This window comes from Gymnoscopelus microlampas (genome assembly GCF_963454915.1).
Source record: "Gymnoscopelus microlampas genome assembly, chromosome: 10".
Lineage (NCBI taxonomy): Eukaryota > Metazoa > Chordata > Actinopteri > Myctophiformes > Myctophidae > Gymnoscopelus > Gymnoscopelus microlampas.
In genome coordinates, this window is record NC_139947.1 from 4506951 (window position 1) to 4520056 (window position 13106).

The 13106-nt window shown below is 40.6% G+C and overlaps 1 protein-coding gene across 2 annotated transcripts in view; it reads left to right on the forward strand.

The window, feature by feature from the left end:
• Positions 1–12192, forward strand: part of LOC311054007 (uncharacterized protein) — a 28174-nt gene extending 15982 nt beyond the window's left edge. The window contains exons 1-6 of one of the 2 annotated variants that reach the window (XM_084069855.1): positions 1693–1861; positions 1997–2086; positions 8870–9064; positions 9187–9317; positions 9546–9649; positions 11572–12192. In XM_084069855.1, coding sequence (XP_083925981.1) covers positions 1744–1861; positions 1997–2086; positions 8870–9064; positions 9187–9317; positions 9546–9649; positions 11572–11743 — 810 coding nt within the window. In that variant the 5' untranslated portion in view covers positions 1693–1743 and the 3' untranslated portion in view covers positions 11744–12192. Of the gene's footprint in view, positions 1–1692; positions 1862–1996; positions 2087–8869; positions 9065–9186; positions 9318–9545; positions 9650–11571 lie in introns of those variants that run through there. The other variant, XM_084069854.1, reaches the window with a different exon arrangement.
• Positions 12193–13106: the final 914 nt, after the last annotated feature.

Below are 13106 nucleotides of genomic sequence, written 5' to 3' on the forward strand. Positions count from 1 at the left end.
TAAAACAGATAAAAGAATGTGTAAATATCAATGTTTAGTCCTCCACTATTTCACAGGAATTCAAGACCAGCTGAAGTAAACCCTGAGGAACCAACTGGGCTTCAAAACATCTATGAATAAGTGAGGTCTGGCAGACAGCACTGCATGCGAGTGCGGGGTGCTTGAGCAGACCAAATACATAATCACCACCTGTCCCCTGTATAGACCACCATCGGAGGCCAGCCTCTTTGATGTGGGACCTGAGATGAGGGTACGGCATTGTTTTAAAACCAGTGGCGTAAAGGAACTAAGTACATTTACTTAGTTCCTTTACTAAGTACATTTACTTTACTTGAGTATTTCTAATTTTCAGCACTTTTACTTCTACTCCACTACATCTCAGAGGAAAATATTGTACTTTTACTCCACTACAATTATTTGAAAACTTTAGTTACTAGTTACTTTGCAAATCTTTAAAATTATTAAAAAACATACATTAACCTCTTCAACCCTATATACATTTCGGCCATTTGAAAATAGGCGATCTACAAGCTCACAATGTGTCGTGATGCGATGCATTGTGTGCTTGTAGATCTGCTATTTTCAAAATGTTATACATTTGAAAACTTGTAGAAATGGGACATTCTGCATAATAATGAGTACTTTCTACTTTTGGTACTTTAAGTACATTTTGATGCCAATACTTTTGTACTTCTACTCAAGTCAATTTAGAATTCCGGACTTTTAACTTGTAACAGAGTATTTTTACATGGCAGTATTGATACTTTTTCTTTAAGTAAGAAACGTGAGTACTTTTTCCACCACTGTCTAAAACAATAGTGAGAGATGGATTGCTGAGGTGGAGCGCTAAATCTACCATCAGCCAGTAGATTTGCCAAAGTCATGCTACTCATATGCTGAGTTGGCAATGCCCAGGATAGATGCCAGGACCTTGTGGTCCAAAGGCAAGTGCTGACTACAGACTGAGCTACCCGGACACAAAAAACTAAAACGTTTAATAACATATAATAACAATAGTTCCTGTGTTAGGTCAAAGTTGTTTGTGCACTCATTTAGCAGCATTTAGAGTACATGTTACTGTTTGTGAGAAAGCTTTACAGATCTATGCTGTTCCTTTACATCACAGATATAATGTAAACTTGTAAAGAATATAACCTCTGTTATGGCCTAGCTCTAGACCACAACAAATAAAGGGGAAACTCTACATAGTTTTAACTGAGTTTTATTTGATTTACAAAACATAATAATGATAACAAAAGTGCAAACAATGAAGCAATAATGCAAACATAGGGGAAAACACAAATGCTCTCTGTGTGGCCATGCTCAGGTGTGGCCCAGGTGGAAGGAGAGAAAGAACAGTGGAAATGCAGGTATTTTATACTGTGGGAGACAGTGGCCAGGTGTCTCCTTCCCCCGGTGAACTCCACCTTCCAATCAGCACTGCAACAGAGAACAGTTGATAGAATATACCTGGCAAAGGCCCTAGGGGGCCGTCACACCTCTTCTCCAGACATCATTGACACCAGTGCAGTCAGTCTCTTCTGTCGTCATTTCATAAAACCTATGCATATGTATTTATTTCATAATTGTTTTTCTAAATGGGGCGGAACAAACCAAAATAAAAGAGGAAGAGAGGCACATGAATAAAAGAAAGACCGCTCTTCTCCTTAATTCAGAGCGTAGTGAGGAGGTGTAGTGACCATGTCAAATGCCTGCAAGAAGAATTGAATCACAAGGGTAGAAATGGCTGCAGATAACATTTATGATCACCTTGAGCTAGACGATGCAACCTGCGAAGATGCTGAGATCAGGACTAGGCCTACAGCTAAGGAGAGAGATCTACAGAATACACTGCAGTCTGGTAAGAGATGTTACTAAAACGAAATACCTTTTAGACGGACATTTTAAGATTTTTAACTAATCTCACTGACTCACTCCTGTGTGTGTGTGTGTGTGTGTGTGTGCGCGCGCGCGCGCGCGTGCGCGTGTCCTCCAGAGATAAGACGGCACAGGCGGATTGGAGTCAGAGTTGGATTGCTTTGTGCTGTTCTAACTCTCCTCAACATTGCTGTCCCACTCTATCTCTGTAAGTCAAGTTTAAGAAAGAAATAATTGTATTATATTTTGTTATGTATCTATGATGATCCAACATAATGTTTAATCCATAAAATGAATGGATTTGAAAGAGACTGTTGGATCTCCATAGACACAACATTATGTGCTGTCATGCCACGCCAGCTTTCATAGTTACGCCTGATTTATACTTGGTCGCGTGCCATGTTGTGCACCAAACATAACTGATATACAAGATCACAACGCATCACGCTGCGGCACGTTGTGAGCTTGTAGATCATGTAGATTCATGATTCAAATCAAAATAAACTCCACTCGATCCAAAAAAAAAAGAAGTTTTTGTAGGCAGTTGAAGCGACTGATCACCTAAATGCTGTATACCAGTCAACTTCATGGAAGTAAAGCCTACTCCTTGTCTAAATAGCTTGCAAATTACATATTTTATATCTGTTGCATTAGGATTTTACAGTGTGGGCTGAAAATATTTTAAACAATTACCAATGTTGTGGTGATCCTCAATTTGTGCTGATCCTCAATTTTGTGAGATAAATAAGTAGTAGTGTAAATAGTTAATGTTGGCAGGGAGTAATAAGTAAAGTAACATCATCATCAACATTACTTTTGAAAAGTGTATCAAGTTATATATCATTCATTTTTTTATCATTAACGAGCCCAACACTGATGTTTTTTTTTTATATACACTGGCATATATGACACCTCCTCATACATTATTATTATTATTATTTTAATTATTATTATTATTAGGGGGGCATGCACATAGTGGGTAGACACTAGGCACCCTATTGTGTTTGTTAGTTTTCTTCTAGATCTTCTTTTTTCTGTGGCTTTTATAATGCAAGGATGAGTGCTCATACTGTAGGTACGTAGGAGTAGTTTGAAGAGTCAGTCTGTGGTGGTGCTGTTCCACAACATGTGGTGCATAGGCTGACTGGGGTCTCCCAAGTTGGACTGGCTCGGCCCGGTGGTCGGTGGCCCATGGGGACCCCCAGGTGAATCATGGTTTTCATTATAGCTAATAATTACTTATAACTCAATTTATTATTATAAATTAATGAATAATTACATAACATTAAGTTCATAATGAATACTGTATGCATCATATATATATATATATACACACACACACACACACACACACACACACACACACACACACACACACACACACACACACACACACACACACACACATAAAACTTTTATTTTCTGCCCATATAATTCATGGCATACCTTGAATTGGTTTTAGTTTAAAACTAAGCTAAAAAACATTTCCTATACAAACATGTTTCCTACTTTAAGTTAAAATAAAATATGTGCGATGTGCGCGTGTCGTGCACGCACATGCACGTGACGTCATTAAAATACTGTTCCACCGGGAAAAAAATCACCAATACACCCCTGCCCGCGCCTTCAAATTTCCCCTCTGATTTGGAGAGCACAAAGAGAGACTCACGCGTGCACGCGGAATGTTTCAATTAATTCATTCTTATTAATATTAACATTAACATGCCCACATGGTTAATTGCGGGTTTTACAGATAGGCTACTGTACGTTCATGTAATGAATTAAAATCATTTGAGAAATCATAACAAAACAGACAGCCTGCCTGCTGCTGCTGGCTAGTGTTGCCAGAATTTGCGAGAGAAATAAGCAACCAGGTCTATGAAAACAAGCCCCAAAGAAGCAACTAGGGCCACATGAGCACTTTAAACCTGTACATACATTGGCTATTTGAAACTAGCAGATCTACAATCTTAAAGGAGTAGTTCACCCAAAAAATGGGGATGCGAGGAGCGTGTGGCAAGGGCTCCGAGAAATAACGGACTTCAGAGGGCGACCCAGAAGCACGGAGCCCCCCTCTACCTCCCTCCCAAATGAGCTGAACTCCTTCTTTGCACGGTTTGAGACAGACGGCACCAACACCAGTTACCAGACCACCGGAGCCTGCACCACCACAGGAGGTCAGCCCACTATCCATTTCGGAGGCTGATGTGCGTAAGGCCTTCATGCGGTTGAACACCCGTAAAGCGGCAGGCCCCGACGGCATACCAGGTCGTGTGCTCAAAGTCTGTGCACACCAGCTGGCTGGTGTGTTTACAGACATCTTCAACCTCTCCCTCTCCCAAGCTGAGGTTCCTGAAGGCTTCAAAAGATCCACCATAGTCCCAGTCCCCAAGCGTGCAAATACATCATGTCACAATGACTAGAGACCTGTTGCACTGACACCAATCGTCAGCAAGTGCTTTGAGAGGCTGGTAAGAGATTACATCTGCTCGGTACTGTCCGCTACGCTGGATCCATGGCAGTTTGCATACCGGAAAAATAGATCAACCGATGATGCAGTGGCCATGGCTCTCCACACCGCCCTCAATCACTTGGATGCGAGAGGGAGTAACAACAGGTACGTGCGGATGCTGTTCGTGGACTTCAGCTCAGCCTTCAATACAATTGTCCCTGCAAGACTAGACATGGTTACATGGCGGCTTTCCGACATGTCGCCTTTCCGACGTTAACGAACCCTATACCTAACCCTCACCCTAACCCTAACCGCACGCGGAAGCCACTAGTCGGAGTGGCGAGATGTCGGCGTGGAAGACTGTTACCACTAGACATGCAGTTGCAGTGGAGAGAGTCAGTGGGTTTAAATTCCTTGGCATACACATAGACGATGACCTTAAGTGGAACACTCACACCACTCATGTGGTGAAAAAGGCACAACAACGCCTGTACTGCTTACGGCGCCTGAAGAAGTTCAGGGTCAGCCCCCGTGTCCTGAGGTCCTTCAACAACTGCACCATCGAGAGCATCCTGACGGGTGGACTCATCGTATGGTACGGGAGCTGCACTGTCCTTCAACAGAAGGCACTACAGAGAGTAGTGCGGTCAGCCCAGTGTGTAGTCGGAGGTGAGCTTCCCTCCCTCCAGGGAATATACGAGAGGCGATGCGTGGCCAAGGCTGAACGGATTGTTGGGGACGTCCACCATCCCAGCCACAGCCTGTTCAGGCCAGCACTGCGGCCGCGGCCAGGCAAGCGGTATCTCAGCCTTGCTAGCCACACACAAAGACTATGGAGTACTTTCTTCTTGGCCACCATAAGACTTTTGAACACACACTGAACACTACATGGCCCGGACTATATGGCCATAAGTCTGTGGCTAATGTATTAGAGATCTATGACAATGCAGTTTGCACATGAGCTTTTTGCACTTAGTTTAGTTTAGATCTTTACATGTTTTATTAAGCAGCTTAGTTTCTAACATAACACTTGATTGAGTCTGAATGGGGATTACTGAGACTGTTGCTGCTGTGTTGGTTTTTAGCGCGCAATGAATTTCACGTGCCTTTTACTTGTAAATGGTATTGTTGACAATAAAGTTGAACCTTGAACCATGAAATTACTTATTTTCTATCAATTGCACACCCCATGAAGCCTTGAATCCATGGATTTATTTTTGTTTTTGTGGCATTCCTAAGCCAATAATTTGCTTCCCGTCTCCTACCGGCTAATGTATCCGGTAGGAGACACAAAGTAGATTATTTGTGTCTCCTACCGGATACACACCCGGTCATCAAATTATTGGCTTAGGAATGCCACAAAAACAAAAATGCATCAAGCTTCATGGGGTGCAATTGATAGAAAGTACGTTTTTTGGGTGAACTCCTCCTTTAAAGGAGAATTTTGGACTAAGTTTTTCTTACCTTTTCTATGATGTTATGATATCTTAGGATGAATGGTACAGTTGAACATTTTCATAACTCCCTCCCGGCTCCTTCCCAGCTTAAAACGTGCACGGATAGGCCTTGGGACAGAACACCGCTGTGGCGGACCCGGGATGGAGTTATGACATTTCTCTACAGTACCATTCATTCTAAGATATCATAACATCATAGAAATAATAATTCAAATAATTCAAAATAAATCTTGAAAAAAAGTGACAAATGTGGAATGTTTTTTTAACTCTTCACTGCCAGAGAATATACATTAATAAACTCACCCACTGCCAGCGTTTGTGTTTTTTAACGTTTTCAACTGGTCACAGACAATTTAGATCCATTATGATCCATCGTCGGACCATGTGTGTAAACACACAGTATCCAAGGCCGTCGCCCAGAGGAAAAAAATGTCACCCGTGAGGTGCCTTTCCTTGTCGCAGGCACGCTGAAAACAGCATCTACCGTCAAAAATTAAAGTCTTTCCCACCTCCCCAACTGGCCACAGAACATTTATATACATTATGATCGCTTGTCAGACCGTTGGTAAACACAAGGGGGATCACTTTTCATCGTCCAGAGAAAAAAATATGTAACCGGAGCTGTCCCTTCCTTTGTTAGACCATGTTGAAAATAGGAAGTCTCGTGAAATACAGTGGAAAACTAGACGCGTCGCAATTCTGGGAAATTACAAAGTGTGGTTGCGCCGACGCCGGTCGGGGGTCAGCGCCGCCGGGACTCGAGTGATACGCCGGGAGGAATACCCTCGGAGGCCGCGCGACGTGCGATTCCAATTCTGTGCCGATCGGATCCCGCGTTCGTGATACGTGCCGTTTCGATTTTAAGAAATAGGCCCTTCCCACTAAAGAAATAGGCCCCTCCCACAAATGTAACGGGCCAATTGTATTGTCACGTCACACCTGAGATCACTCGCGTTTCATTTTGAGAGAATTGATCCGCCCAAAAATCATGTTTTTGCATCGAACAGTTACGTTTTGCGCTTTCGTGGTGCCCCCTATGGATCAAAGTGGAAATGCTTTTGGGGATTCGTTGAGTAAACCACCCTCGACATGTGGACGAACGGTAAGGACTATCAAAATGCCGTTTGGATTTATCTATTGTATGGGCCCAGAGATCATGTGTACCGATTTTTGTGAAAGTTGGACAAAATATGTGGGAGGAGGAGCTAAAAGTGTGTTTTGAAGAAAATTCAAAATGGCGGAAAATCTATCCTGACACAAATGGGCGTTTTTATTTTACGACCAACGGTTCAAGAGTTATAGGCCAAAACGTAAAGTGGGCTGTTATAGCGCCACCATGAGGCCGATTGGTGTCATTATTTTTTAAATAATTTTGCACTAAATTATGAACCACCCCTCCAAGTCTTGTAACTCTAGCCCTTACTGTTTCTGAGAAAAAAATACTTGAATGGGAGTTTTTTCATTTTCCCATTAAAGTGGATGGGGAAATTTAATGCACTAATAAATCAATATCAATTAAACTATGTAACCAATCTCTTAGCAAAATGGATGCACACGATTCCCGGTGAAGCCGGTCATTTTGACATATGGCACAAAATTGGGAAAAATAAACTGTTGGAGGAGTAGCGCACCAAAATAAGTTTATCTAGAATAAAGAATAAAGTGTATAGAGTACTATCTGGTTGCCCTGTTAGGGCAACCACACTAAAAAGTTAACTCAAGATAGAGCCGTTTCCAGGAAACCAATAAACAGACAGAAATCTTCGGATGACGTTATTTCCGGATCCGGGTGAGTGGAAAGTGAACCTGATCACTCGGGTGACAGAGAAAAGCGCAATCTTTTATAAGACAATTAAAGAACGAAAACTTGTCCAAACTCGTCGTTGGCAGGGTGATCGAGCCCTGGCAGAATTCGACGCGTTAACATGTCCATGGCAGTCAAAGGGTTAAACTGGTACAGGGGTCCCTGGCACAAAATATTTACAAATGGGGGTCCTTGACGTGACAATTTTTGAGGACCACTAGTTTAAACAACATTTAGGAAGGAAGCCCAAATATTAAGCAACTACACTTTAGAAACAAGCCCCAAAAAAAACGCAATATTTACAAGCAACTTTACAGAAAAACAAGCCGGAAGTTGCTTATAATAAGCAGTCATGGCAACAGTGCTGCTGCTGCTTCTGCACGCCAGTGGTGTAAAGTAACTAAGTACATTTACTCCACTCAAAGTACTGACACTTAAGTACAATTTTTAGGTACTTTTGCTTTACAGAAGTACTTCCAATTTTCAATACTTTTACTTCTACTGAAGACAGGAATTAATGCAAATGCAAATTCATGATATATTAACAATATTATCATATTAGATTTAAGAATTAATTAAGCGTTAATTACGTGTATGAATTTGCCCCTATTTTGAGCAGGTGTTACCCTAAAATGTAATCTATATTAACAGTCCATTTTCTTTTAGCACCCCATCATGTGCTTTCCTTAGGTTCCACAAAGACACAGTGTAACTCCTTTGACCTTACATCTTCTTCAACACTCTCAGTGCCTGTAATGCTCTTTCTTGGCATAAAACCATATTGCTGTTCACTAATTGTCATTTCTCCCATTAGCATAGCTTCCACTACTCTTTCCCATACCTTCATGCTGTGGCTAGTGAGTTTTATTACCTCTATAGTTATACAACTATGTACATCAGCCTATGTCCTTTGATTGTGTTGAATAATCTTATTAGGAACTCCACTCCAGTCTCAATCCTACAGAGCACCATGCAGACCACTCTGTCTTTCTGGCTATGGTGCTGAAGCACTGTTACATGTTTGCTTCAGGTGGGGGCTCTAAAACCAATGCCTTGCTCAAGGTCACTAACAGGAGTTTCTCTCTAACATTTTGTTGTTTTGGTGTGTGAGGAAACCCAAGTGAGCAGTGGGAGAACGTACAAACTGCACACAGAAAGATCACAGTCAGGTGTTTCCATGATAGCTATTATTTACTCCTCCTGACAGATCTGCTAGCATGAAATATACTGTACTTTTTTTATTAGTAAATCTCCCATTTTTATATTGTTTTCATACAGATCAATCCTACAAAGTGGAGAGAGACCAACTAATGAACAATTACAACCAAGTACAGGCCAGGAACACCAACCTGACTGAAGACCGAGGACAGTTACAGACCAGTTTTAACCGACTTAAAACCAGTTTTGACCAGTTACAGACCAGATATAACAACTTGACTGGAGAGCGAGATGACATGAAGATGAGGCACTGTGGTGAGTGAGACATCACTGTTTTTTTATTACATGTTACATCATGTTGTTCATTCATTTGTCATTCATTTGAGGGAGAGAAGAAAAAAAAACAGTGTCCAACTGTATTGTTTTGTTGTTAAAAGCACCTGGATGGCAGAAGCTTGACAGAGGTTGTTATTACATCTCTACTGAGAGGAAAACCTGGGAGGAGAGCAGACAGTGGTGTAGAGACAGACAATCTGACCTGATTGTCATAAAGAGCAAGGCAAAACAGGTGTGTGTGTGTGTGTGTGTGTGTGTGTGTGTGTGTGTGTGTGTGTGTGTGTGTGTGTGTGTGTGTACGTGTGCGTGTGCGTGGGGAGGCATGCGTTAATCCGACAGACCTTTTCTCCGACTATGTGGCATCCGCGTGCGGTTCGTGCGCGCAAATGTGAGCACATTAGTACATTTTGTGGAGACACACATCTATTGTACATCAGTAACCAGCTGTTTTTCTGTGCAGGACTTTGTTGCCAGTTTCAACAAGAGAGTGTGGCTGGGTTTGACCGACAGAGACGAGGAAGGAATCTGGATGTGGGTAGATGGAACTCCACTGACCACACCAACGTAAGACTGATCATCTTCATTTTACCATCATTATTCTAAAGGGTATTGTGTTATCAATGTTATCATAAAATACAAATCTGCTACACTGTCACAAAGACAGACAAAAGACAAAATTAATGTTTTTTTACTGTGTTGCTGAAACTTGGCGAGGCAACAGGCTGACTTTAATCATTATGCTGAAATCCTGCGTCCCCCATGACTGCAAGGGGCTGCAAATGTTTGGCCATAAAGACCCCAATGTTTTAGTTATGAGTTTGATCTGTCTGATAATATCATCTGTTTGAAGACACTGTTTAAATGCTATGAGGTGTTCTTTCCTACCCGACTCTCTCCTCCTTGCTCTGTATTCAGACACTGGGAGTATTTCTGCATAAAATGGTAGCCTATATTGAAAGCAGGCTATTATAATCCATAAGGTGTTAGTTGGACGCTGATTGCAAACAGTTAACGTTTTATTCTCCATGCCTTGTCATTGTTGTCTCCCGTCATATAATACTCATTATATCAATATAGTAAGTGAATCCATAAAGTCTAATGATGGTGTTATTGCCGATCAAGCTCACAACGTGTCACATCGGGTGATTTAATTTAATGACAAACGTATGTGTGATAGTCAGGGGTGTATTGGTGATAATAACTGACTTCATGTTAACATCCCTACGACATGTAAATGTGAATAGGCTATACATACTGTAAGATAGGGTAATAAGCTAAGGCACAGTAGATCTTTATTATAAATGTGAACTAGATGATTAAATAATCTACTATTTATATGCAGTTACTAGCAAACAACTGGTAGCCCAACAACTGTTACATTGATCTGCTGCTTTTCAAAACATAATATCACTGCTCAGATTATTAAGTTTTGAAGTTTAATTAAATACAAAATAAATGAAATAACTCACATTAGTCACATATCGTCCTGCAGCACGTCTACCCCTTTAGTGCAGTGAGTTTCAACCCTTTTCATATCAAGGTCCATTATTTATTCAGCATTTTGAGCCACTATGAACCATTTGATGATATTTAGACTCTCAGACCCAAAACATAATAATAATATTTTGTTGTCGTTGGATAAGATTTTGTCCACAATTCCATCCATGATGTATTGATGTTGGTGCCATAGGAGAGATAACAGGCAAACGTTGATCAAAATAATAATTCTCCTACATTCTCTAATTGAGTAAGACTTCTTATACATTAAGTAATACAGATGTTTAACAATAATTTAACTCTTGAGAGTGTAACATTTTACACTCTCAAGAGTTAAAGATCTATAAGGGTCCATTTGGTTACCAACTCTCCATCATTTAGTTGGGGACCAGCTGGAACCCTCTCAAGGACCACTGGTTGAGAACCACTGCTCTAGTGCATCAGCAGTCCCAACAGTGCTATCTACTGGCTTGAAATAATCAAGATACAGGAAAACCCCTGCAGCCACGCGGCAGCCATAGACTTGAAAAATAAGGCAACAGCACAATGCTTCCTGTGGGTTAATTTGGTAACTAGCAATGTATTACTGTTCCTGAGTAATTATAACCAAAACTGGTCATGAGATCCAGGTGAACCACTCATTATTAGTGAAATATATACAAATAGGCTAATTACTTTTTTATTTTATTTTTATTTGCTATATCAGTACTTTGTGTGTACTAATTTCTACAGCCTTAAATACATTAAATACATTATAACTATTTATTCATTCATTTATCCCACACATTTTCCAAAGCGAAAAAAATAGACGATCTACAATCTTATACACATGCAACATGTTGTGAGCTTGTAGATCGGCTAATTTAGCAACAAATACCTTTGAAAACCACTGAATATAAAATGAGGAGATGATTAAAACACAAACGATTTAGAGTGAAAAAACGTCCTTGTAAAAGTATTGTATTAATTATATGTTCCTACTTCTACAGGTACTGGTTCCCTGGTCAGCCTCATTATGAAGGCAGTACGCTCCCTAATGCAGTAACAGACTGTGTTGAGTATTATGATGGGTCTATGTCTGGCGTTCCTAGCAGAGGATGGGACGACATGACGTGTTCTGTCTATACCAACTACTGGATCTGTGAAAGAGCTCTGCGCTGAAACCATCATGTTCACCATGTATCAGTTAGCCGGTGTGTTGGTACAGCTACATGATGGCTGTGTTTACATGTGATAGTTTGTGTGTTTGCTTTGGTTTGTCTGCCTATAGAATGTTAATAACATTAATCTAACAGCCATCTGTTACATTTTAACACCATGTTTCATGTAGATTAATATAATGTTTGTTCTGTTCTTAAAACAGTGCAAGAGAAGTTATGTATATTTCTCACCAGTTTTAAGCATTTTATTTCATTTTATTTGCCATTTAACTTCCTTATTGATTGATTATGTGCTTTAACCACTTAAGCCCTATTTTATACTTTGGCTATTGGAAAATAGCAGATCTACAAGCTCATCGCAATGTGTTGTGAGGTTGTAGATCTGCTACAGAACCACAATGAAAACAAGCCTCTAGGGATCTTTGTGTTATCCTTTTAGCATCATTGTAAAATCAGACCACTGATTTTTGCAAACTGTTAATAAAGTATTCAATAAATCAAATGCTATTTTTTTTATTTTAATTTAAAGCACTATCATGTTTTGTATTGAAGGTAATATACAAAGTTGTACAAGTTGCATTATTGTCTCCGCCATGCAGGCCGAAGGCATGGTGGAGAGTATGTTTTCGTTTGATTTTCGTTGGTTTCACCAAGCTAACATTGGTCAAGCTTCACGTGACACGTGACAATATGTTGAAAGGGTGTGCTTTGATTGGCTAGCGAGACGCATGACGAAATACATACCTATAAATAGATGAGTACTTCGAAACGTTGCGGTGCACGTTTCGAAGTGACATCAGTGCCATCAGCCAAGCTAACATTTAGTCAGGAGATATTAGCAGAAGAAGTTCCAATCTTGGAATAAATTCCTTACCAAAAATCCTGCTGCTGGCGGAGACTTGTGCTCAGGAACAGCACATTCCAGTATAAACTGAGATTACAGCTGAGATCACAGCTGCAACTAACTCTCATTACGCAAACTGAAGAAGCAGGAAATTATCGTCTGAAACCTCATGAAGAAGCAAAGGCGCAATGCCGACAGCAGAAAGCCAAAGCTAAGAAACAGAGACAAAGACCACTTGAATCCCTAAATGACAAAAAACAAAGACGAGCCACAAATGCTGACAACATGACACAGCAAAGATTGCTACATTCTCTGGAAGAAAAAGTACAAGAGTCTGTACAGAACATCGAAAGGAAAAGAAGGCACTGGTCACAGTATTCAATAGAAGAAGGACAACATCAACGAGCAGATTACACCAATAAGAAGAGATGCTACAGATCACCTAAAGAACAAGAAGACGTTCAAGCTGATGAAGCTGGTGCCGCATTCTTAAAGAAGATGTCAGAAAGTGGACCCAATT